General features: G+C 46.4%; 2 protein-coding genes across 11 annotated transcripts in view; one reads left to right on the forward strand and one right to left on the reverse strand.

Annotated features, from left to right (window-relative positions):
* Positions 1-10497, reverse strand: part of RPS6KB1 (ribosomal protein S6 kinase B1) — a 718570-nt gene extending 708073 nt beyond the window's left edge. For both annotated transcript variants that reach the window (XM_069615097.1, XM_069615096.1), the window contains exon 1: positions 10136-10497. In XM_069615097.1, the coding sequence (XP_069471198.1) occupies positions 10136-10276 (141 nt within the window). In that variant the 5' untranslated portion in view covers positions 10277-10497. The remainder of the gene's footprint in view (positions 1-10135) is intronic.
* Positions 10442-26774, forward strand: part of TUBD1 (tubulin delta 1) — a 900711-nt gene continuing 884378 nt past the window's right edge. The window contains exon 1 of one of the 9 annotated variants that reach the window (XM_069615102.1): positions 10442-10508. The gene's annotated coding sequence lies outside the window, so the exon portion shown is untranslated. Of the gene's footprint in view, positions 10509-10532; positions 10782-26774 lie in introns of those variants that run through there. The other 8 variants (XM_069615104.1, XM_069615098.1, XM_069615106.1 and 5 more) reach the window with 8 other exon arrangements.

Here is a 26774-nt window from a genome sequence, read left to right on the forward strand (position 1 = left end):
ACCCAACATTCCAAAATACTAGAAAACATGGCACACACAATGAAAAGGCTACCATGAAATTATCCTTGTGCATGATCTCATCTCCCAAATAAATATTAAGGCAATCCGGCTTGGGAGCTGTTCAAGATATGCAATGAACAATGATCCCGCTCAGTGGACTTCCACCCCTGTTCAATCTTAGTCCTTTGCCGAGCACCTACTCTTCATTGAAAAGATTAATGGCAATCACCTCTCCCAATGCAAACCTGAGCAGAACCCCCTTTGCTGACCTCTCCAGAACCCAATATTGTGTTGTACCTCTGGACCTTTAAAACTGTCACAACTAAACATGGCACAGGTGAAAATGAAAGCATACTCATCCTTTGCCCTGCCAAAAAGTTCAGATTAAACATCTCCACTCTTGCACCTGCAATTGCATTTTGGTCAGGCTCTCATCAACAGGCCTCCTCCACATTCCTCACAAGGAGTCCCACAGAGATGCCATACTAAAGAACTGACTGTTAAGCTCACCCGGTCTCCGCTGGGGCATTGGGCGCTGCTTGGTATGCTCTGGGATGCTGCACGTGGTCTGCCCTGTTCTGGAGGCTCGGGTCTGCTTCACGGCAGGTACTCTCCTAAGAGAAGGGGAGAGTGATGAGTGGAGACAGCGGAATTCCTTTTCTGCCCACCGTCCTTCCCTCAGGTCAGTATCCCCAACTGGTGTTTTTCCTGAAAGGTTTCCCACCTGGTGTTGATTATTGGTGCGGTCTCCGTCCTGCAGGTGCTCAGCAGGGGCACAGATGTTGGGGCGAGAATCTACCAGCGGGACCTAGTTGCTTCACTGGTCCCCCCTGACTTTCTTCCCTTCTTCTGTGTCTCGTTTAGCCAGCTTTGTTATGCAGTCTCCCTCTCTTCCTTCTTGTGGTATTCTCCTTGCAGTACTTTTCGTGTAGTTCGTCTTATGTTCCTGTATTGTTCGTCTCTTTTCGTAATTTAACGATTCTCTTTTTCCTTGCAGGTACGGAGGCTAGCTGGACGCTAGAGCGCGTGTCGTTCCGACTTGGGCACGAGTGAAATGCACAAAGGAGAGCAGCTGCGCCACAGTGACAGGTGTGCGGATCCGTCTAAGTATCCAAAAGTAATGCAGTGTTGCGCTCTCTAGCCAGTCTTTGTTCTTCCCTGCCAGGTGGGCGTTGAGCTGCCGGTCCGTTGCGGGAAGTTGGAACGGGAACTGAGGATTCTTATGGAAGCCAGACCGCTGCGTGGAAATCCAGTATGTATACTGCTGGCTGGTTTGACTTGCTAGCTAATTTTCTTTTCTTTCTTTCTTTTGCAGGTGCAGCGGTTGCGGTGAGCGTCACGCTGCTAGTAGCAGATTAACGCAAAGCACTTATATAGCCAGCCTCGCCTGGTCATGCCCGGCAGACAGCCACACCCAACAGCTTAGTCCTTATGAAAGTAGGAGAATAGGGCTGTGCCTCCTCGTTTCTCTGTTTTATTTATTTTTACTCAACATGAGCTTGGCACCAGGACAAGGTCCCGGTGGTCCTTCCTTGCGTGCCATGAGAAATAAACCGGGGGGTCCCCCGGGCCTATCCAGGCTTGGTTGGATGATTGCGATGGAAGCGTTTAGTCGTGGCACATGAATATGGTCGCTGGGCACCCAGGTTCTGTCCTGAGGTCCGTACCCTTTCCAGTCCGTAAGGTAATATAGCTTGGACTTGATTACCTTAGAGTCTAGGATGTTTTTGACCTTGAATTCTGGTTCTCCATCCACGACTACTGGGGCCGGAGGAGTTTTGATTCGTGTTCCTGGCTGAACTGGTTTCAAGAGGGAAACATGGAATACTGGGTGGATCCGCATTTTGGGCGGTAAAATCAGTTGCATAGCAGCTGGGTTAATCACTGCCTTGATGGTATATGGGCCCAAATACCTTGGGTGGAAGGTCCGAGGTCCTTTCATGGGGACGTGCTTGGATGTGAGCCACACTTTGTCCCCGACCTGGTAAACCAGAGCTTCCTGTCAGTACAGATCCGAGAATTTCTTCCATCTCCCTTTGCCCTGGACCAGATGTTTGGCCGCTTCCTTGAGAACTTGAGTGATTGTAGTGTGCAGGGTTATAACTACCGGCAACTCCAGCGTCTCGAATGGATCAAAGCCGGATGTTCGTGGGTGCCGTCCATACATATCATAGGAAGGACTTTATCCCGCACTGGTATGGGTAGAATTGTTGTATGCATATTCGGCTATCCATAAAATGTCTTACCAGGTGTCCTCGGTGTGATGCAACATGCATCTCAGGTATTGCTCCAGTGTCTGGTTTGTCCGCCACTTTGGGGATGGTGACTTGGGGCCCCTGAGGTTCACCACTTCAGCGGGCTGTGATTATCCCGTTGGGAGGTCACAGAGGGGGGGGGGGCTCAATCCCTTGTCTCAGCCCAGCTTCGGCGGGAGCTCAGACCGCATGCTGCCATAGCAGGTGCGCCCCCTGGTGGCCTCTAGTAAGAGTAAATTAATAAGTGGATTGAGGAAAATATAGCCTTAGCCTTTGGCAGAATGGCTTTAGAAAGGCCACTCCACAAGTATAAATACCATTAACACACTGATTGAGCAAAGCAAACTAAAAAAAAGATAACTTATCTCTGTCCTTTTTGTGGACTAAACATCCGTATTGGATACCATAGAAAAGAAGGAAATTGTGGCTGAAACTGGCGAAAATGGGTTTGCCCAATGATTTACTGTATGCATGTCAGTGTTTATATTGCGACGACAAGGGCAGAGTTCGATTAAATGGGCTGGGGGAACTTTTTGACATCCCCATCAGGAGGTGAGTCAGACAAGGCTTTGTGCTGGCTCCCCTCCCGTTTTAATCTTTATGTTGCTGATACTGGCAGTACATTGAAAGTCAAGAATGCTTTCAGAGGATTTGCACTAGGAAAATAGTTTGGCTAGGATATGCCGACGATTTCATGGTATTTGACAGTACTTATATAGGCTATGCCATAGTGCTCAAGCCATTACCTGAGAATGTACAGATAGTAAACAGAAAAAACTCAATATATGGTATTTGGGAATAAAGGCTCCAATAACAAAACAAAAAAAAAAATGTACTCAATTTGGGTGATTTGTCCAGAGTATCTAGCTATACCTATTTGGGCTACGAAATTGAAGTGGGCCTGAACAGTAATTGTAAATTTGTATAACACTTCTACACAAGTGAAGCGCTTAAAGGTGGGAAGGCAGCAAGGGAAAACAGTCATTCTTAGGCCTTGAAGTTTCCAAATGATCCAACAGAGAAAAAGCATACTAGGACTGATGGCATTTCACTTACTGCAAGTGCATGAAGTGTAACAGGCGCAACCAGATTTGGGAGGGGAGTCAAAGTGGGGGGGACAAGACAGAACTTACAAGGCCTAGTAAATTCAGGTCATGCAAGCGTACAATATAGTAAAGGAATTGGGCCAACTAGACCAAAGATGACGGCTAACTATTATTTAAATCATAGTAGCTTTCTGTTTATTGTACAAATACATAATCATACAAAAATATATACAGTATTTATATTCATTATTTGGCTCCACAAACCAACCACAATACATCCCTCCAGTATTCAACCTTCTTCAAGACAGGAGAGCAATCGCCAATTCCGCGTTGCCTCTCAGTAGAAAACCAATGGTGGGGGGTGTATGGCAAGAGAGCCTTGGATCTCCTCTGAGTCTTTCAGGGATTGGCGAACCGGTGGGGTGGAATAAGTGCAGTGGGGGTTACACCTCTCATGGAACAAAAGCTGAAAGCGCAGTAGAGCTGGGCATGGCGCAGAGACCCGGAAGCAAATGCAAAGACGGCAGGGGAACCTGGGACATGTGAGGCTCTGGAGGTGAGCCAGGCGACTTGTCTGCAAAACACTGGACAGAGTTAGGGGATAGATGGAGGAGTGAGGCGGGAGAGAAAAGAGGAGGTTAGCAAGGGAGAGAGGAAGAGAAAAGGAAGGTCTTGAGGAGTTTCCGGAATTTAAGAAGTTCCGGCTCAAGGCAGAGAGAGGCAGGGAGGTTGTTCCCTAGGGAGGCACCTGCGGAGGATAAAGATCTACCCCCAAATCTCTGCTTGAATAAACCGCTCACACGCAGAGAGTTTGAGGCCAAGTGGAGGGCTTTAGAAGGAGAGTATTTAGGAAGAGAGCATTGTAGATTGTGCATGCCCCGGCACCACAAAGCCTTGTGGACTATGCAGAGGGTCTTTAACTTGACCCTAGCAGCTACAGGGAGCCAGTGAAGGGATTTCAGCACCGAGAGATGCGGTCTCTGGGCTTCAGGCCAAGGATAAGTCTTGCGGTTCTGTTCTGGATGAGTTGTAGTAGCCGGAGAGTAGAAGTAGGTAGATTGAGAAAGAGGCTGTTGCAGTAGTCCAGCCTAGAGAAAGCCAGGCCTCTCTAAACAGTGAGCCTTTGGGGGAATGTGAGAAAAAGGTAGAGTACCTCTGGCGAGGTGCAGCTGGTAGTGGGACTTATTAGAGATGTCTGAGATGTGAGAAGAGAAGGAGAGTGGAGTCAAAAAGGACCCCAAGGTTTTTTGCCTCATTGGCAGGTGAGGTCGCAGGGCCAAGGGTGGCTGGCCAGTGGGAAATTGGGAAAGCGGTGGCAGGGGTCCAAATGAGGATGATCTCGGTCTTACTGGCACTGAGGCAGAGATCGTTAGCAGTACACCAAGACTGAATTGCGGACAGACATGTCAGCAATGAGGAGGAAGAGGCTGAGGGTAGCCCGAAGGAGAGCTTTGTGTCATCCGCATGTTAAAGATAGCGTCACGAGGGCGCTGCATACCTGTTCGTCCGGTTTGGGGTCTCGAAGATGATGCCAGACTGTCTGATGATCCGTGGAGATGTAACTGATGACGCGGGAAACCAGCCCAGCTCCAGCCCGAACGGAACCGGATTGGAGGTGAACCGGCTCCCAACGCCACGGGTTCGCTCACCCCTGATTAGAGTGGCGTCGGGACAGTGCAAGCACTGACAGGGGGAGCCTCCTTGTAGATAGTTCTGGGTTCACAGAAGGCAACAGGATCCGGATGGATGTTGACGAAGACCAGAAGGATTGTGGTAGAATAGTTCTTCCAAGTATCAGCAACAGGCAGCAAGTGACAGAGGCAGGCAGGCAGGCAAGGAGAACCAGAAGGAGCAGTTGAACCCAGGACCAATGGGAAAAGGCCTGCGGGGGGGGGGGAACCACCACAAAACCAGAATGAGAGCCAGGAAGAACAAGGAACCCCAACCCCAGGAATGGAAGGAGAAGGGAACAGGGGGGGCAACTAGAAGGGAACCAGAAGGGAAAAACAGGCTGGAACAGGGCAAGGAAGAAGAACTCAGGTATCAGGTAAGTAGAACAAGGAACCAGCGTAGACACGGTCCAAACCAAACCGCCTTGAGACGCGGTTTGAATAAGGGCCGGGGCTCCTTATATGTGGCCACCAACACCTGGGAGGCTTGCCACGCAAGCCGTACGGTCTCCCAGGCATTGGTCATCCCACAACAAGGCTTGGGCCGCAGGATCCCCAGAAACGAGCACTCCGCGCATGCGAGAGCGGAGAGCGGCCGCCCGCGCATGCGCCGAGCAACGAGCACAGAAGACCCGGAAGCGCCCGAAACCCAAGACAGCCCCGGGCCCCGAAGACAGAAGCGCGGGTACACCCTCCAGGACTTGGAGCACCGTAACAGGTAAGGAAGCCCCAAGACAGGCGGCGTGACACTGCATAACACAAAAAGTTAGAGGTGAAGGTAGAGATCAAGTGGGCCAGAGGAGCCATGCAGACGTTGAAGAACCACGGGAATAGGTTAGATCCCTGGGGGACGTCACACGTGGCTAGAGTGATAGAGGAGAGAAAGGACCCCAGCTCCACCTGGAAAGGACGGTCAGAGAAAGGAGGCAAGCCAGGTCAAGGCCAGATCTGCAATGCCGAGGGTATCACAGAGACGAGGAGATCAGGATGTAGTTTACAGTGTTGAAAGCAAAAGAGATTGAAAAGAACGAGGACAAAAGGAGAGTTAAAGTCAACATTTGAGAGCAGGTTTTCACAGGTGTTCACAAGAGCAGTTTCCACGCCCCTAGATGCTTTAAAGCCAGACCGATGGTCAGAGACAACTAACAGATTCAGTATGGAGGGTAAGCTGAGAGATAGCCAATTTCTCCAGGAGTTTGCCCAGAAAAGGAGTGATAAAGTTCGGGTGATAGTTTGCTAGGATAGAAGGGTCCGCAGAGAGTTTTTTGAGCACAGAGTGCACCAGAGAGTGCTTGAGAGAAGTGGCGAAAGAGGTTGTAGACTTCAGCCAAGGATGGAGCAAGAGAGTCAATAGGACAAGGGTCAACCTGTGGAGGAGGCTTTCATGGACCGGACTGGACTAGAGACCTCCTCAGGTATGACAGGAGAGAAAGAAGAGAGGTAAGCAGAGGGAGTCACCAAGAGAAGAGGGTCCCGGCGAAGGCAGTGTGGGGGATAGAGAGGACAGGATTTCCTGTGTTAATAAGTTAGTAAAATGAAATCACTTGCGACTTTTGCACACTTTTGTTTCATCTATAAACAAAACTATTTAAAGATCGCTCCCTAATTCTTAGAAGAATATTTATGCTCCTTAGATTAAACAAACTTTAGGTCGTGGGCATAAAAGGTGCGTGGCTCCAGATGCCAAAAGAGGATTGCACCCGTCGACTTTGTTGGAACAACAGACTGAAAGATCAAAACATGTATTGACGTCATGCAGCGCCATGACAATGACATATACAATACTATAGTAAACATGTTGAAGACCAAGGAAGTATACAGTCTTGTCAATTTTGGGTGAGATGTTTATTTGGACAAAGTAAGGGTCTAATTGCTGTTACACAGGTGTGGAAAATGGCTGCCAAGAAACTTGAAGACAAGTAACGATTTTAAGAAGTGTAGATTTGATTTATGAGGGGTATTTATTAGTGTATTATCATTTTAATATGTATTTTAGTGGCTATATTTGGCCTGGTAAATGAAAATCACTGTGTATGTCATATTGTGTGTTATGACGTATGCACTTTCCTTTTGTATATGCGTGCTAAAGTGTAACTATATTCACATTAATAAAAAAATAAAAAATTTAAAAACCAATAAACATGCTTCTTTTAGATGCCAGAGATATTCCACTTCCATGCAACTGGGCATTGCACACCCATGTGTGACCTCTCTAGACACTGTTGGTACCCTTATCCATAAGGACGTACACCTGGAGCAAAAATTGGAGGAAAACGATTCTTGTTTGAGAAAAAAAAAAAAAAAACACAAATATGCAAATGCTTATTCTCTTTAAAAAGAATCCTTGATAGGTTGCCCTCCTCCAGACCTCTGGTTATATTCTCCCCAGATTACAGCATGACATTCACCATTTGCTGCCCTCCCACCTATTGTCTTGGTCAAACGTTTTGCACTAACTGAAGCATGCACTGGACTGAAATGATGCATTACCTTGCACTTCAAGGGTTTTCTTTTTCAAAAAAACTGCACTAACTGAAATATGTATTATGTTGCACTTTTTGATACTCTGTTCCCTGATGTGCCAATTCGTAGCTCTGTGAGCGATTCAGCTGTCCCTGCAGTTTCTTTTTTGAGGTACGTGCCTTACAAAATGACCAATAAATTAACATGATTTGTGTGTGGGTGCGTTTATTTTATGGGAAAATAAGCCACTAGTGCCCTGGCACGCCTATGAACCACGTTGACCAAAGGTCATATCTCATTATTTTTGGGCTAAATGGAGATATATGATATATATCTCAATATTGCTTATGTGGGTTAAATGCTCAGTTCTAAGCCACCAACTACACGTGAGAGGTCACAAACACCTTTATTTATAAAACAATGACCAAAATAAAGTGCAAATATAGGGTTCCTCTTCCAGTTTGAAAATTCCCACAGCTGTGTAAATATCAACACGTAAATAGAATAGTGTATATACACACACACACGTTAACAATATGGTCTCATCCTACATCGATAAAATATATCATACATCTCCAAAACTCGATATATCGCCCAGCCCTACTCGATGCAATACAACTTGCAAAGACATTACTTAGGACATCAATTGTTTGCATGTTGGATTGTTCATGCATGAAAGCCTAGACTTCAGCATAAATGCCAAATGCCCCTCAAATTAAAAGGTTATTTGCATGAACCGCAAAGGCTTCCTTTAACACCACGAAGCAAGCCCGCTGTTCAATCCATGACAGCCTATTATTCAAGGTAATGCACTGTCTGAATAGCTCACTACTCCCACCAGTCTTTAAAACTAGCAAGATCAGATTAAATCACAACAACCCGGATCTAAAAACAAAAGAACGCATGGAAACAGTACAGGGAACCCTTCATTTTACAACAATTGCCACTGCGGAGACGAATTGACAAGGAGGGTCCTGGGAGTCCCTCTGCCAGACATTAGTCCTGTTTATGAGAAACTTACCCAGAGTCTTTAGCTCACTATCTTTCACAGAGAAGAGATAACCCAAACATATCAGACTTTGTCCTGCCCTCGGGAAGTCCAGCAACGAAACGCTAGGCAATTCTCCTCTGAACGAGAGTACCAACAGCATCCCCAGACACGGGTTTCGGTCTGGTTGGGCCTCATCAGTAGGGATGATCAGTGCCTCTCTAAGAATAGTGAGCAAGGGGTCCACGTCTGGATTCCCCTAGTAACTTAGGGCGAGACCCAAAGTTACTTAAATATGCAAGTTACTTAAATATGCAAATTGACAAGGAGTGTCCTGGGAGTCCCTCTGCCAGACATTAGTCCTGGTGCAGAGACATGCTTTAGTTCCTAAAAACACACTGACCAGATGCACAAACCTAAGGTTTGGACAAGTAATATAAAAAAATAATAATAAATTAAAAATAAAAAAAAAATATATATATATATATATATATATATATATATATATATATATATATATATATATATATATATATATTCCATTGAAAAACAAACAATTGTTCGTATCTGTTCATGCCTTATCATTATTATCCAGCACAGTGAGACAGTGATTCTATCCGTGTACTCAAACAAGATAATCTTTATGTTACTTAAATGGGACACTGCCTATAAAAAACGGCAATATCCGCCTAGGTCCAAGACTACCTATAAAAAATGCATAACCACCAACAACATTCAACTTGCAGACATCAGTAAAAACGAATTAAACAGCAGAAACAATTAATGCACGGACAGAACATATTCCTTTCAGTAAACTATAATGCCGGAAAAATACAAAAAGGAGTGAACGACACCACTTTGTGATGTGCAATCTACCACTGTCCATAACATTAGTAGTTCTTCTCGGTGTCTGCAAAGTGACACCTACGAACCAAATATCAAAAAGAAAGAAAAAAAAACAACTTTATAATACGAGCTGTGGTTTTTGCCAGCATAGAAGATCGGTGCAAACATTTTCAAACTTCAGAAATTCGACACTTAGCAGAATGTGCTGTGATGCGAACTCGGTATTGGAATGCATTGGACTGGATAAACAGTTTAAAGAACCAAACTGGAAACATGTACGTTACTGTCTAAAAGTAAAAGGCAAAAGATGCTAGGGGATAAAAACGTCTGTCACTTTAGAACCATAACGTCTGTTCAACAAGGGAGGAAAGGGCTGACATATGTGGTCCCACGCTACACCGACAGTGGAAGTTAAAATATAACGGGTAATTATTTGACATGCTTCCGACTTTGGATAGAGAAGACGTCAATGCACCCTCTTCGTTGTGTGTGTGGTGCTATGAAATAACGACAAAGTTGTAATAAGCAAATCTTCGAATGTGGCTAGGCATGGTGGTTGGAGGCGAGGGAGAAGAATGTGTGCAATGTCACTTCACACACTCCATCGCCTCATAGACTATGAGTCATAGTGTGTACGTCGATCGTTCTTCTTTGCATACATTGCAAGGCCTAAGCTCCCCTCATCGCGGGGCCTCACCCCCTCAAACAAGAGCAACATGTCCCCCATTGGAAGCCAAAAAGCCCCTCGGCCCTTCTCCGGACTATCCTGCTTCCAGGCCAGACTTTGCCTGCTCCTTTCCCAACATATCCTCGGTGCAATGCCTCCGCAGAGCCGCAGCATTAGACTATTTTCCAAAAGCTCCTTACCCCTTCCTCCTCCTCCTCTGAGCCCGCCTCGTCGGGTTGGTCCAGGTCGATGTCGAACACACCAGCCATGGCCTCTGACCTGCGCTGGGCGCTGGCTCCGTCGCCAGGCGCCGTCGCCGTCTTTACGACCCCTCGCCTCATGGACTCAAACACACGTTCGCCATTAACCGGCTACAGGAGCCTCAGCGCGACTGCGCGTGCACCTAAAAGTTTTGGTCCTTTCGCTTCGCCGTCCGTAGACTGGTAAGGGCACTGAGCAGGCGTAGACTAGGAGTTGAAGGCAAAGTGCTGGCAATACGCCTGCGCACTCAGCACAACCAAGCCTCAGCAAATCATGCGTTGAAGTTTGCGCACGCCTCGAAACAGTAGGAGGGTAAGAATGAAAGGTGTCATTTAGGCCCAGATACAAGCAGAGTAGGGGTTGGTGTGTCAGGGTACGGCAGCGTGAGAAAGGAGGGATTTGTTTCACGCCAAAAGCGGGTGGGTGTGGGCTCAGAGAGGAGTCATGTAGCGTAGGCAACAGTGTACCGGAGGAAGCGGAAATAACCAACAAGCCGCTGGTAGAGCACACAGCAGGATTTACAGATGACTATTAAAGAAGGAAGGGTAAAAGAGGTACGGAAGGATGACAATATGAGCTGATTGGGTAGGTCTCGAGTTCAAAAGGGGAAATATTTTTTTTTAACAAGCTGGAGATGGAGGGTGAAAGGCAAAAGTTGAGTAGACTACAAAACATAAAGCAAGGGATGGATGAGGCAGAAGGAAACGCAGCACGGACAAAAAATACAACAGGTGCAAAAGTTAAGGAGGATATGCAAACAGGCCAGAGTAGAATGCAGAATCGTTTTTAGTCTTTAGAGGCGGCAGGGAATTTCTACAGCATCAATCCATTAAAATAATAAGTGGTCATCTCTTCCTGTCATTTTTTGTTCCTCTCGCTGTGCATGGCTTTGTAAGAAAAGAAAGGTGTTCATGGGCAAGCGCGAGAGGCAGAAACAAAAGTTGTAGTGTTGATGAGTAACGGTCAGAATTACCTTGGGCGACCAAACGTCCCGGTTTTGCAAGGACTGACCCAGAATTGAGTCCTCTGTCGTCCCGAGAGTCTTTCTTATTTAAAAACCCTAACCCAATTTTGGGGAAAGGATGGGTGGGTGTGCACCGACAGAATCCCAGCAGCCCACTGTAGAGATGGTTTGTTTATTTATTTGGTTGATTATATAGCGCACCAAGCCCAAAGGCAACAATAGTCATAAAGCATGATATATACAGGTCCAGCGGTGAGACACGTTATTTACATGGTTACATATCGGCATTCAAGGATTAATAGTGGGATTTCGATATGTCCAGCAGACAAGGTTGGGGTGCGTTAATTACTCATGCTTTGAGTAAAGAGGTATGTTTTTAAGTTGTTTACAGAATATCCAAAAGTATTCTTGTGCTCTCAGTTGGACGGGCAAGGTGTTCCATAGCTTGCTGGCAATCACGAGAAAGCTGCTGCCACCCTCTTTTTTCAGTTTGTATCTTGGGGTGGCAAGGAGGTGCTTGTAGGCTGCTCTTGTAGGGGGTGAGATTTTGTCTGACAGGTAAGCAGGTGCTACCCGGTGAAGACATTTGTGTGTCAGGGTAAGTGTTTTGAACATGATTTGTTTATGTATCGGTAGCCAGTGGAGTTTTTGTCTAGTTGCAGAGGTATGTGCAGATCTAGGCATGTTGAGACCCTCTCTAAGGGAGTTATTTTGCAGAACCCGGAGTGTTATAGGTTTTAATGCTGGCATATAAGGCGTTGCAGTAGTCAAGTCGGGTCAGGATTAGGGCTCTGCCTAATGTAATACAACTGTTGGGTGAAACACATTGTGTATAGGCGCTATATAAATAATCAATCAATAGAAATGGTCTGCAAGCGTTAATGAGTTTGGAAGTATGGGTTGTAGCTGAGGTAGTGGCGTTTACTTGTTTAGAGAGAGTAAGGGATGAGTCCAAATAAAACCGTAGTGTTTTTATCTCGTTGGAGAGTGTGATAGTGTCACCATCAGTGTTAAAGGATTTGAAGGTGTCATTTAATTTGACAAGCCAGAGTTGAGAGCCTATGAAGAGCAGCTCGGTCTTGTCATTTAAGCACAAACCGTGATGTGCCATCCATGATGTATGTATGATAGATTGTTTGTAACACGCTTAATACCCAGAGGTTTCTAAGTGTGGACCCGGGGATCGAACCTGTGTTGCTCCGTGTCGTCTTGCTTCCAAGGCGAGCACGTTGCCCCCGAGCTATCCTTCCAATCTGTCTGCTTCGGTACCCTGCACCTGGTTACCCTCTGACTTGGGGTCCAAGTCCCTGCCAATCCATCTACTTACCTGCACTGCCTCCTGGCAACGCCAGCACTTGGATCTGTATCTGTAACCCTACAGTCCCCTTACCTGCACTTATCAGACACCCCTTGTCTGCGCGTTAAACCCTGCACTTGCCACCCTGCTGGCTGTACTACAAATTGTTATGTTTTTATCCCTAGCTCAGCACTTTCAACTTATCCCCTCCTCTTCGCACTCTTCCACTTCCCTCTTGTTAGGGAGAATTCTCGAAAATGTGCTAATTCCTCTGTACCCTAGAGACCCCTAGCTCTTTTGCTTGCCTCTAGGACTTTCATTTTTTGCCTGGAGAAAGTGAAACCCTTTTTTTCACCACTCTGATGTATTTTAATGTGATTTTGAACTCTGTTTCTTTTGGTTTTGTACTCTGGCAAACTCCATAGGCATCCTCTTTTGCTTTTTGTCACACATCACTTTCAGTGCAGTGACACAGGGAAGTCTTTCAGATTTCCCAAAGGTTTAAATACCTCTCTTGGGTAAACTACTGTTTCCAAGAGCAGTGAAGTGAAATTGACTTTACTTGCACTTGTAACTTTCTAGACCCAGAACACACTATCTTAAAATAGGATGCTGGAGGGGTTACTTAGTATCCCCCTTGTCTAGCTTCTCATGTAACATTTTTATGTTACCCTTTCCTCGATGAATGGCTGATGGCAGTGGTTTACTTTTAACTACTGTGGTGTGCCTTTACCGCGGGCTGCTTTCGCAGCTGCAGTAAAGCACCCAAGGGTGTCATTTTTGTCAAAATGGACCCAGTCTTCTTTTTTCACCATTTCTTTGTGACAAGGTCCTTCTTGAGATTTACTCTGTGCGCCAAACCAGGTTTGGTCACTTTTTTTTTTTTTTTTTAAAAAAACAATTTTTATTTTTCCAACAACAACACAAACCAAACTTGCAGTACCTATTATATCATTTCGAATTTACATCACTCTGCTTCCCCAATACCCTCCCACTCACCCTAGCCTACTCTCCTACACATTCTGTTTCTTCATCTTGCAACTGGAGTCCTTCTCCCGTGTTTTCTACTGGGTCTCGGTCGCTCGACCAGTCTTGCGTGGGCCCAAATAAAGTGGCTAGCAAATGTTTCCAGGCTTTCAAGGTTTCTGCTTGCTCCCCCTCACCAGAGTTTCTAGACTCTTGCCATACTGCAGTTTTAGCTTCTGCCCGTTTCTGGAGGTCTTTCCACCACAATTCTATTCTCAGACTGTGGCATGCTTTGCAAGTATGTATGCCAGATCTTTTAATTTGCTAACATGCTTAAGGTTACGTGATCTGGGAAACCCTCCTATCAGGCATGCCCACGCTGTTTCTACCATTATCTTAACCCCCTTTACCTCCAGCCTATGTGCTACTTCTCGCCAAAATCTCTCAATTACTGGACACGCCCAAAACATGTGCACCATTCCGGCGTTCTCTTCATCTCATTTAGGGCATGATTGTCGTCCTGCATTTTTAAATTTAGCTATCCTCTGGGGTGTCATATAAGCTCTATGGGTTACATATAATTGTATTTGCTGCAACCTTGCATTCCTTGACACTTTCTTATGGTATCCTTGGGCCCACTCCCACTTCCCATCAGTCATAGGGGCACCCACCGCTTCCTCCCAGTCCTGCCTCAGTTGTACCAGTTCCTTCCCCACTTTGGACATCACCATCTCATATATTCTAGATATCTCATGCCCTCCTTCTGCTATGTCATATATTATGTCTGAGATGGCATCCGGTTGATCTTCTAGTTCCATCTCGGACCATGTCTCTCTGATCCGCCGCACCACCCCATGGTACGTGCTGTATTGTCCCGTATCTAACCCTGTTTCCTCCACCAGCTTCTCAAATTCTTTTATCTTGCCCTCTTGCCATATATCTCCCATAGTTGCAATCACTACTGGTTCCCAATGCTTCCTGATCATCCTCATTAGTTGGCTTTCTTTTCCCACCAGCGCGGCTAGTGGCACTTGCAGGGGAACACGGGGATGGGTTCTCCATTACCTGACAGACCCTGTGCCATATTTCCCAATCCCAATATCATCATCATCTTCGGGCGCTCTTTCATATTTGCTTTGGGAAGCTACATCATTTGTTGTAAGAAGACTGGGGCACATTCCAGTCTAAATAGCCTAGATTCCGAGGTTGGATCTTCTGATAGCCATTTTGCCACATATTGTAGTTGGCTTGCTAGATCCTAACTTTCGTAGTTTGGCAGTTTTATCCCCCTTTATCATGTGAATTTTGTAGTTTCCAAAGGGCTATTCTATTCCTCGTCCCACGCCAAAAATGCTATGTAGTCGAGCAAAGAATCGCCTTGGTATCAAGTGTGGTATATTGCTAAAGTAATGCAGTAGTCTTGGCAGGAACACCATTTTCACTATTGCCCCCCTCCCCATCATCGCCAAGGGAAGCTTTGCCCAGAACTTCATGCTATTTTCAATGCTCTTGACCGCTTTCTCAGTATTATGCAGGTGCTCTGCCTCCACCGTATGGTAAATATCTATCCCAAGATACCTAAACGTGTTGACCTCCCATGGTATTTGTAAGACAGGTAATTGTTCTAGCGAGGTCCCTTTGTATCTGCCCAGCGGAAATATACATGATTTTTTGGGATTCACTGCTATACCGGAAAGCAACCACAAATTGCTCCATCACCTCTAGCACATATTGGAGGTTTTCCTCAGGGTAACATAAATACAGCAAGTTAAGTATATCGCCAGGGGCTTTAGGGCTAAAGCATGGGGGACCACGGGCATCCCTGCTAGTACCCCTACTAAGTTGCCATCTCTCCGATATTATTGCTCCCGTTTAAACCCTAGCTAGCAGTGCGCTATATAATAGTTGGACCCATTTAAGATACCCAGGCCCTATTCCATAATTGGTCAGGGCTGCAATCAGCCAATGCCATTTGACCTAGTCAAAGGCTTTTATTGCGTCTAATGATACAATTGCCATCTCGCCCGCCTCTCCATTTGCATGTTCAATAACTCGATGGAGTCGTCTGTGATTGTTGGTTATGTTCCTGTTCGGGACAAACCCGGTCTGGTCGGGGTGTATTAGTTTGGTGATAACTTTCCTCATCCTGTTTGCTAGGACCGCTGTAAGTATTTTACTATCCTGATTTAGCATTGACAGTGGTCTAAATGATCCACAATCTTTGGCAGGCTTATTGGGTTTCGGGAGCGGTATGATTATTGCCTCTCGTAAGGTCTCTGGCAGCTTTCCCCTTTCATAAGCCTCATTTAACATCGCTAAAAGTGGGGGGAGTACCTAATTTCTGTACATTTTATAAAATTCACTCGGGAGTCCATTGGCCCCTGGGGTCTTGCTGGCGGGTAGTTGCACTACTACCTCGTCTAGTTCTTTTAGGGTAATCGGGGCATCTAGCTCCTCCCACTCTTCTGCGTTAATTTGTGGCAAGCCTATATCTTCCAGTGTTTCATTTATTTTCCTGCAAACACTTCCTTCTTTATCTCTGTATAGGGTTTGGTAATAGACTACAAACTCTCGATTAACGCCTTCTTGGGTGTCCACTGTGCACCTGTCGTCCTTCGTTATTGTTCTGATTGAGAGTCTGGGGGTCTCGTTTTTATATAACCATGCCAATGTTCTTCCTGGCTTATCATCTCCAGCATGCTGTCTCTCTACGTACTTTTTATAGTTCAGATTACGCAATCTCTCCCAACATACAACGCATTTTTGCAGCAATCTGAGTATCGTTTCATTCTGTTCCTTGGGGGTGCCTCCCCTTACCAGCGCTGTTTCTAATTCTTTTTCGGCTTCCTGTAGTTCAATTAATATCCCTCCTTGCAGTCCTTTTGGACTTAGGTAGGGCTATCCCCCTTACCACCACTTTAAAAGCTTCCCATAGCGTACCAGCTGTCTCAACACTGCCAGTATTGATCTCAAGGTAACTTATTATTTTGTCTCTCAGATCCTCCCTGAACCTTGTATCTTTCAGCGCCTCAGCTCGGAGGCGCCAAGTCGGTATCTTTGCTCTTGAGGGTTTGGTATTGCCATTCCAGTACCAGCGGTGAGTGGTCCAATAGGACCCTCGCTTTGTATTCCGTTTGTGCTATTTTCGCCATCAGCTCTTGTGTAACAAACATATAATCCAGCTTAGTATGCACATTTTGTGGGGCCGAGTAATGTGACTATTGTCTCTCCTGCATGTGACGCGCCCTCCATGCATCCTCGAACCCAAAGTCCGTCAGTAGTGTCTGCAAAGCTCTGGCCGCAGGAGTGGGCCTATCTATTTTGCTGTCAATTCTCGGGTTTAGCGCACCGTTGAAGTCTCCTCCCCAGATCACCCACTCCTCCCCCAAACACCTGCCAAGTTTACTGTACAGTATGCCGCTGTGTCAACCATGTTTGGTCCCTTTGTTCGTTTGTCTTTGGCGGGATTCACGGGTGAAGCCCGCCTCTGGCTCCAGGGTGTCTGGTGGTGGCAGGAAGCGAGGGAGGTGCCCGAAACTCCCTGTGATTAGTCTCCTAGGAGACAGGAATGCACTCTTGGGTGATTGGCCGGCTGGCTGTCCGGCAAGGACAGCCACCCTGCTGGGTGACTGACAGCTAGGCTGGAATGAATGGGAGAAACCTGCATAAAAGGTGAGGCTGTTTGGCTTGGAAGGCAGAGTCAACGACTGGACGAAGGAATCCGAAGAAGAACTTGAAGACGACGCCTGCTGCAACTCCTGGACCGTTGATTTGCCCGGTCAAGCCCTGCTGCTGTGCTGAAACTCCAAATTCGCATCTACACAGAAGCCCCTGCAAGGACGACTTCTCCTATTGAGTTGGTGGGACCAATCAACTCCAAAGTAAGCCACGTGGACATCCTCTCGGAGCTGGTTGAAATTCCACTGCAGTTGCTGCTGGAACCAAATAGGCAGGGAGAGGAACACCTTATCATGTGCATTGCTTTTTGTAGTAATTGGGGTTCATTAAAGTAGGCAGGGACCAGACTGGCGGCAGGTAAGTACAAATGGAAGTTTCTTTATTGGTTACAGGGTAAAGCTATGAAGAGGGAGTAGGAGCTATATAGGTATACATCTTTCTTCATGTAATCTCCCATCCTGAATCCCTAACTGCTATTCTTGGAATCCTGAAACCTCGCAGTGTTCCATGCTACCTCATACCATTCTACTGCCTGCATCTGTGTACTTGATGCAGAGCAGCTACATCCAAACACAATATACTACACTTTTAAGCTGGCCAAGAGCTCCAGGAAGATCCCCTGGACTCCCAGGAAGCAGGACTGACCGAGTCTGAGCCACCTCAACAGAGTGCTAGACCTCAGGAAAGCCCATCTCGACAGCCAGGAACTGCAGTGTTGCTATTTGCGGTAGACGCGAGGGGCTGAAACACCAAAATGCCACTTGTTTGAAGATTGCCGGTTGCAGTCAGTGACCGTCCCATTGCAGTGCAGGAGTCCCCAGACGTCGTCCTCCTTGTCCCCACGCCTGTGGCCCAGGAACACCAGGATCTGCAGAGCTGCACAGGAACTGAAGTCATCTGCTGCCTTTTTTCTTCAACCTAAAGGTTCTGTACAGTCTAAGAGAACTTCCCTGTTGTGTAACTGCACTTGTTCTCTGTTAGTGAGACCTGTTGTCGTTGTTCTGTAGAGTGCTGATAGATTCTTTACTTCACAAGCCTAAACAGCTTGTGGCCCTGCTTTGCATTCTTCTTTTCTACAAACACTTCTAGAACATTGTGCAAGACTTTTACTTACATGCTTCAGCTCACCTAGACGTTTGCCCAATTGACTTTGGCCTAGCCTGGCTCCCTGAATGACTCTTCTTCCATCTGACATTGTGTTTTCTCTTCCTTCCAGGAAGGGGTTAACTAACTTTGTATTGGGGGTTATCAAAAGTACTAAATGCAAACAGTGGTATATTAATGTCCACAGTGTCCCAGTTACTAAAGTCACCTGAGGGTCTCGGAAGTGTCTATGTGCCATCCCAAAAGGGTACTTACTGGTTTAGAAATATTAAGAGTGTGGATTTTGGAGTGTATGTGTGTGTTACTATTATATTGCTCCCTTCTGAAGAAGGCTTACTCTAACTGACTGTAAAATAAATTAATTGTTTAATCAAGAAACCTTGTGTGTAAGAGTTCATTTGAATACATGTCACTGTGAATCTTTGTGTATCTCTATGTAACTCCCCTACAGCTCACATTTGACTCCTCTTGAGATGAGCCTGGCTGCTCAACACGCTGCCAACCCATGTACTACAGACTTACACCAAAGGTTGGGTTCCTATTGCCAGGAGGACAGGGTTGTTGTAGTGCACCCAAAGGGTCCTGCATACAATCTTGCCTAACACCTCTCCCCTGCACTTGCACGTTATCAATGTTACTGGGCCTAACAAGATCGTTGTTTTGTCCTCCCTTGTTCCCCTCCCTTGCCCCGTCGCGCTCTGAAACACCTGTTTTATGAGCGCGATTCAAATAAAATATCATATCTCATTCACAGCAAAGTGCTCGTTTAGCAACATAATAAACATCATAGTTTGGATCATTTACATAGCTAGGTCTTAGTGTTCCACTGGTAGCTAGTGTGAGAATATCCTTCTGGTGCATTCCAAACCTTTGCCCTAGTTGGCTCAGTGAGCAATGCATAGGGTTTTGAAGTGGATCCTATTTTGTTTTCGGAACCAGTGGAGTGCTTGGGTTATATGTTCGTGTTACTCGTACTCCATAATCATAAGAGACAAAGCTTATATATTTACGTATATACAATTTATTCAGCATTCACACATCATTTATAGTATTAACACGTGGAATGCTTAAGGTTTTTATTTTTTTTATTTACTTCTGTGTATCAAGATTACTTGATTTTACAAGGTTGGTCTCACAAAGTCGTTTCTTTCCATATTCAGTTTGGTTCCTTAGTTACGCCTTTGTTCATATGGTGGGTGACTAAATTGAAACCCTGATACTGCCACTAGTCAGTCTCTGGTGGGTCGTCGCGCTTTCCTCAGGCTGGATCATTTTGGTTGTTTGCGTTCAATTTGTTACATTCCGCCAATGCCACTTGTAAGATCTTAGCGGTGGCTATTGTCCAGGAGTTTTTGCTCCACTCATCAGACGGGGCCACCATTCATCATCTTCTCTGAGAGTGTGCATTGCTAGCACCAGACTCAGGTATGCTTGTCTGATCTGGGAAATTGCCAGGCAGGTCATTAAAAGATGGCAAACCGACTCAGATTGGTAGTTTGCATAGCCTGCAGATTTTTGTTGACGATTAGCCTCTGACGTAGAGAATTTCGTTTGTGTGCAAAAGATTTAGGCACGCTCTCAGAAAAATGTGCCTTAGTGGCCTGTTAGTGAATCTCCGGAGAAATTGCATTGTTTCATTCAGCTTCGTTGTGTGGGCTGGTAGATGATAAAGGAGCTTGTTATTGTTTGCTCTTTCAAGAGTGGTGATCCAGTCCAACTCTGCTGCTTTCTTTTTGATTTTAAGAGGGTTTGAGATTAAGTCTTCTTCCATGCATGCAATTTGGTCAAGCTGTTTTCTTTTCTGCGTTGCCCAGTTTGTCAGCATTTTGCAGCTTCCTCCTTTTATTTCGTTGTCAATCAGTTTGTACAGAGGGAGGGCTTCCGGAAGAATCTTTTTCCTGAATAAGGAGATGCTGCTGAAATCGACTTTGGCTTTAAGGGACAACAGACCTAGTTCTCTTCTAATAGCTGCATTCAGGGTTGATTTTGGCAGGTTCAAAACCGATCTCCAGAAGTATCCCTCTGTTTTTTGACAGAATTAATCAGGGATTTTTGGCATTGCGTCTCCACCGTAAGTTAGCGCAGGGACAACGTTTGCTTTATAGAACTTGAGTGTTGGAATTAAAGAAAATCCACCGAATTTCTTGTCTAGCACACGAGCCTACATTGTCAGGGCACGTGTTTTTGACCAAAGATGTCTTTGCATACTCAATTCTGTTCTGGTGCTGTTGACCATTGCTCCCAGGTATCTGATGCTGCTCACGGTTTCGATCCAGACCTTTCCCAGGGTACAGTGGAAGGTGTTTGGTCTTTTGGGTTTCCTTTCCAGAATCAAAATCTTTGTTTTTGTCTTGTTTATCTCCAAGTTCGTCCGACTGATGTAATCTGACAGATTGTTCAGTTGTCTTTGTAGACCTAGCTGCGTTTGGTCCAGCAGAGTGATGTCGTCAGCGTACAGCAGTCGAGACACTGGAACGCCCCCATTTTTGGAGGGAAAGCTCTGATGGTCGAGCACAAGTCTTTGTAATCTCCCAGAAATGTAACGAATAGTGCAGGCTCCAAAGGGCTCCCTTGCTTTACTCCTTAGCTTGTTGGAATCTCTGCTGATAGAAGACCATTTTTGTTGAGTTTAACCCTCATTGTTGTAGCGGTGTGAAGAGCTTTAATCGGGCCAGAATGTTTTCTGGGCAGTTCCAGCTCCGAAGCTATGACCACAGCATCTCTCTGTCCACTAGGTCGAAAGCTTGCGTTAAATTTCTGAACGCCAAGAACACTCTTGTAGGACCTTCTAGGATTTTGCTTTTGGCAATATTGAGCAGCATGATGTTCGCTCTTGTGGCTGAGTTTTTTTCTGAAACTGGCTTGAAAGGGATCGGCGCTGGGAGCTGACTTAGCCCATGCCTGAAGTCTCTTTATTAGGAGCATCCCGTATATTTTCCCGATCGTATCTAGGAGGGCGATTGGCCGGTAGTTTCGAGGGTCTGCTCTGTCTCCTTTTTTGTAGATTGGCACGACTGTTGATGAAGTCCATGATCTTGGGATCATTTTTAGATGCGAGCATTTGCTGAAGACAAAGCTGATGAAGGGCACCCACTTTGCTATAAAGTTTTTGAGGTCGACGTTTGTGACCCTGTCTGGGCTTGGGACTCTTGATGGATTTAGCTTGGAAATGATTGTGGCAATGTCTTGTTCACCTTCGTCTTCCCAGGGTGTTTCTGGGTACACCTGAGGGGTAGAGCCTGGTTTCGTTGGAGCTTGGAATAGGGATTCGAAGTGGGATTGCCATCTTTCTTCGCTGACGTTGTTTAACAGCGAACTTTCTATCACCTCCCCAGCAGGTTTCATTAGTGCCCAGAATTCCTTGGAGTTCTTCCCCGCCCCTTTTTTCCAGGATTTCCTCTGAGTCTTTCTGGTAAACAGAAGCGCAATGTTTTTTTACCCAAGCTTTGTATTTTTTGGATTCTTTTGCGAGTTGGATTTGAAGGAGGCGCGATTTGGAGTTTTTTGCTTTCCTCTTCAGTTGTCTTAGCGCAGCGCGTTTCAGTACCACTTGCTTGTCGTACTGATGAGTTACTGGCTGTATAAAGAGGAGATGTCTTCCAGTCCCCTCTTTGCAAATGCTCAGTAGAGGCTGGTAGTTGACTTCCACAAATGCACGGTCTCTGATTTGGTTCAGGTGTCTTTGGCAATTCAGTGTCTATTGTTCAGTTCTTTCGGCTGTTGGTCTCAGTCGATTACCCTGCACGTTGCACTCAATTTCTTTTGCACCATTGTTGGGTTAGATGCAGTGGTAGATTTCCATGCTGCGCTTAGGAGGTTGCGCAAGTGACTTCGAAGGCTGTTATTAGCTTCAACATTTCTTCAGATACAAAGATGTAATCGATAGTTCCCTTTAAGTTTGCTCGCTCCCAGGTCGGGATTCTCTCCGAGTTGTGAAAGACCAGGTCCATTTTATGGAAGCCTCGTGAAGCCATCAATTCATTCCAAAGCTCTCCCCTCTTTTCCGCAGGTTTTTTTTTTTATGGTTCCTCCTGGCGGGCGCGTTGCTTCTCTGGCATTTGGCGTTTAAGTTGCCGCAGATGATAACGTGTGCAGTCTGTTTTTTGGCATAGATGTTGTCAATTTCTTTTTCGATGGTCCTCAGGAACTTTTTGTCCGCAGTCACTTGTGGATTCCAATATGTGACTATTATTGTAATTTTCGTGTTCAGTTTTCTCATTGACTTTGAGTCCTAGTTAGGCCAGTTTGTCAGGACCACTAGGTGATGTTTCGAAAATGCTCATGTTTCTTGAATGCTGATTCCACTCCCCGAGCGAACAGCTAGTAGGAGTCCGGACGAAGGTCGCCCTAACCTTCTTTTCGATGCTGGTGAAATTGTGATGTCGAACCCATCCATCTAGGGTTTGTTCGTCAGCCAGGTTTCTTGCAGGGCAAGTATGTCGAACTGGCCCAGGTCAATGCCACTGGTTTTTATGGGATGTTGGTGCCCGCAGGTGTTCCAGGATCCGATTTTTATAATGGTAGCTGTTGGTTTAGTTAGGTTTGGTACGGTCGTGTTGGTTGGCCCATCTTCCTGGGCCTCGGATTGCTATTTCCTGGAGGTGGTAGATAGCGCTTTAGGCAGCCACGCACAGAGTTCTTTCATCAGCGCTAAGGGTTCAGCCTTTTGGGGCTGGACATGTGGTTTCTTTTCAGCCGCGAGGTGTTTTTCTCGTTCGGAGATGCTTTGCGAAAATGTGTCGTGAGCGGGTCTCTTCAAATTGTCCCGACTGGTCACTGTTTGGGTCCCTGATGCTGAAGCCTCTTTTGTTGTTGAGTGGTTCGATTCAGTTGTTTTGATTGCTTTATTGGCACGGTTGCCTGCCGCGGAGTGAGGCAGCCTGTTGCTTTTGTACAGGTTTTCGTTTCTGGATGTGTAGTGCAGTCTAGCCACAGGTTTATTTTTATGCAGGGATGCTGTATTTTCTTTTTTTTGTCATCTGTTGGCGGACAAGTCCATCAGCTGAAGGCCACGTTGAAGGAGGTCTTCCAATCCTTCTTTAAAAGGCAGTTTTAACGTGGATGATCTTATGTGCAGTTAAGACTTTGTTTTCGCTTCGTTGTGATAAGGTTCCATGATAAAGTGTCCGATGTCAGGATTTTCAGCACCCTGTTTTTCCTGACGATTTTTAGTACCGTTCCTCTGTTTAGTGTAATGACGTTCTGGTTCCAAGCTGTTTGTTCAGTTTGAAAATTGACGTGGGAATATTGTTTCTGGACTTGTCCGCAGGAGCTTGATTTGTCATTTTCTCTCAATGGTTCTCGATGTAGCTAAGCCCGTCCTGAGGTTTGGTTTTTTGATTCCTGAGTTCCAGCCATGTGGTCTATTGAAGGGTTGGGGTTATGTTGATTGTCTGCTGTAATCCTCCTTCGTCTCTCCCGCTCCTGTTGATAAGGATGTTCTGACAGTCCGTCCTTTTTTCTTAGTTTGCAGGGCAGCGAAGATGCAAGTTGGATGAGGTTCCTCTTCCCGCTGTGTTGTCTTGGGCTTCTCAATGAATGTTGGCAAGATGAGTTTGGACATTTCGTTCTGTCTGAATTCACTCGAGCATCTTTGCTTTGTTCACTGACTGGATGTTGTATGATGGGACGGACTTTATCCTCCTTTTTTTTTTTTTTTTTTTTTTTCTATAATGTCTGAGTGGAAATGTTGCGTAGTGTTCATCAGGTTATCATCGGCTAGAAAGTCTTCCACAGTGATTGGCAAGCCGGGTTTCTGATGCTGTTTGAGGGCTTGTGTTGAACACCCTTTGTTCTCTCCCAGTGATTTTCAAGAGCGTGATTATAGAGATTGGTTGCATCTGTTGACCCTGGGTTGAGTGTTTTCTTGTCTCTGCAGACAAGCTTCTTTCTGGGCTATGTGAATCTTGAAGTCTCAGTAACGTTTGGTTTTTCTTTATTCCCTTAATGGTGGATTTTGTTCTTGCTTCATTTTCATCGTCCAGTGTTGCTTTTGAGGATGCCCCTATGATGCTGCATTTAGGGTCTTCTGGTCTAGCCTGAGTTGATTTGAAGATAGAGTTCTGGTTGTAGTTTTGGTGAGCCGGGGCCTCTGCCTTGCTGGCTATTGAATATACTGAAGTTTCCTTGATTTTAATCGTCCCTAGCTGATGGGAAGGCGGATTCGTTCTCCCTTCGGACTTACAGGGGAGTTTGAGTTTCTGCGTTTTGAGACAGTTTGGTGCTGTTTGGCTGTGTTAAGACCCTTGGCTGGTCATGGGGGTCTTTGCAACTCCCTAGCCTGTCTATCACTTTGCTTTGGGCCATGATGGTTTTCTAAATGGCTCTGACGTATCCCTCTAGATAGATCAGTTTTGTGTGCATCATGGTGGATATAGTTGTGTGGTCTTTCAAAGTTTAATTTAGAGCTTCGTACAATTTCCCGAATGGGGCGAGCGCGATGGTTACCCCTGACATTATTGTTAACATGTCTGGTTTCTTGGAAGGTGTCTCTTTTTGAGCGGAGGGTGGAACTTCACTTCTCCTCTGCGTCCTTGCGGGAGTATTGGGAACAGGTTCTTCAAATGTGTGCTGAGGTGGCGAGTGGTTTTTTGCAGAGCCTCTGATGCTTGATCTCAGAAGGGAAGGGTTAAATTGGAGGTCTCTCTCGAAGAAGAAGAAACTGTGAGCCGATTCACTGCTGTCTTCAGTTTGCGCTCTCGGGCTTTGTGACTGGCTGCAGATTGTGTGACGGGTTTGGTTGGAGGGTTGTAGAGAAGCTTCACCCCCTTTCTCCTTCAGTAATGGTTCTGGAATGCTCGAACCAGAGTTCGGCTGAATCAGCCCAGGTCTGATGTTTTCGGGGCATGGAGGCGTGGGGAGGCTCAAAAGACTGTTTTCTTTTGCCGCAATAGGGGGACGTCAGGGTTTGGTTTAGCTTCTTTTTATTTCCACCTGGACTTCAAGGCTAGTTGCAGGACAAGCTGCACGACTAGCTTCAGCTGCTGGGATTTCGGTGCTGCGCCCCGGACTCGGCTGTTTCTCTGGAGAGGTTGTCTCCAGAGTTATACCTATTTTTCACATTTTAGTGGCCGGTGGAGAATCCTGAATTGCTTCCAATATTTCAGCATCAGACAGTTCTTCCAAAAGCTCATGTTTGCGTTTGCTTAGTCTTTTGAAAAAATGAACGAATTGTGTTGTGCAGTCTTTAAGCAAGGTTTTTTTTAGGTGATCTTGTGAGGTTTTTTGTTTTTGGGCCCAGATGAGCAGCTCGCAACTGTTTTATATTTTCCGGCGAGGAGCTTGACACCGGAGTTTGATCTTGTGGGTGCTTATCAGTTGTTTCTGGGGATTTTATTTTGTTGCGCTTCAGCGCCTCGCCGTTGGGTTGAGTATAACCTTGGTCTTTTTTGATGATTTATTTCTTAACACTGAGGGGGGTGCATGCTAGGCCCCTTTCTTGTTTCTGACGTCTACCCAGTCTTCGGAGGTCGGTTCATGGGGGGTCTTGGAAAGGTTATTATGTGTCTTCGCAGTAGTTTGATTCAGTGGTCCTCGGAGTTCCGCAATTCCCACGTCCTGCGAGAGGAGGCCGTAGTCAGCGGCGTCTTTGCTCACGTCGATTTGAGCAGCCGTGAGCACGAGATTGGCAGATCCGTCGGCCCCGGCTTCTTGGGTGTCCTCGGAGGCGGCGGAAGGCGATGTTCATCCAGGTTCGTCTGACCTCTCTCTGCTGCCGTCGCAGTTACCAGAGGAACATCCTGGTGTGCAGTACGTGCGGTAAGTGGAGGGCTCAAAGGCGGCGCATTAACAACGGCAGCCACCCACAACTTCTTTTGTAAGATCTCCGCTCGACCGTGGGATCTCGTCGGCCAGTATTCCTGCTGGAGCCGCCTGGGCAAGGCCCTTCTCCGTCAGCCCTTCGGCTGGCGTCAGAGGGGAAGCGCCCACGGCGGCGGCAGACTGGGTGCTGGTGATCGAGGTAGTTTGTTTTCCCGCATCAGATCGCGGGGATTCGCGCAGGCTGGCCGTCTCATTATTGCTGCAAGGGCAACTTGTCGGTCCTGTCAGGCAAAGCAGGTTTCTTAGGGTGTTTGTAAAATGGGACCCGCTGTAGATTTCAGCTGGGGTTATGTTTAGTTTCAGTGGAGGCGGGGTGAACTCGCTGATTTCCTTGTGGGTCCACAGCTCCGTCGCGGTGGTCGGAGTTGCGAGCAGCCGGTGCCTGCTAAGATTGCAAGCGACAGCTGGTTCTCGAGTAGGATAAACATTACGAGAGCTCCGCAAGCATCTTTTTTCGCCTTCTCCTTCAAATTGAGAGTTTTTTGTGTGTAACTGGGCGCATGATACAGCTTCTCCGAATTCAAATCAATTTCCAGTCTTCCGGTCCAGACGGGGACTGCAGTGACTGCGACTCCCTCTGCGACTGGCTCAGCGGCCGCTCCGCGGCCGGTGATGGTATTTTAAAGGTGCTCCCGCACAGTTGCTGTTTAGAAGCAGTAGAAAGACTCTGTAACAGCAGGCACAGAGAGCACCAGAGAAAGTTGACTGCAGTGACTTCGACTCCCTCAGCAACTGGCTCCGCGGCCGG

The sequence above is a fragment of the Ambystoma mexicanum genome, chromosome 9, assembly GCF_040938575.1.
Source record: "Ambystoma mexicanum isolate Mex_15411 chromosome 9, UKY_AmexF1_1, whole genome shotgun sequence".
Taxonomy (NCBI): domain Eukaryota; kingdom Metazoa; phylum Chordata; class Amphibia; order Caudata; family Ambystomatidae; genus Ambystoma; species Ambystoma mexicanum.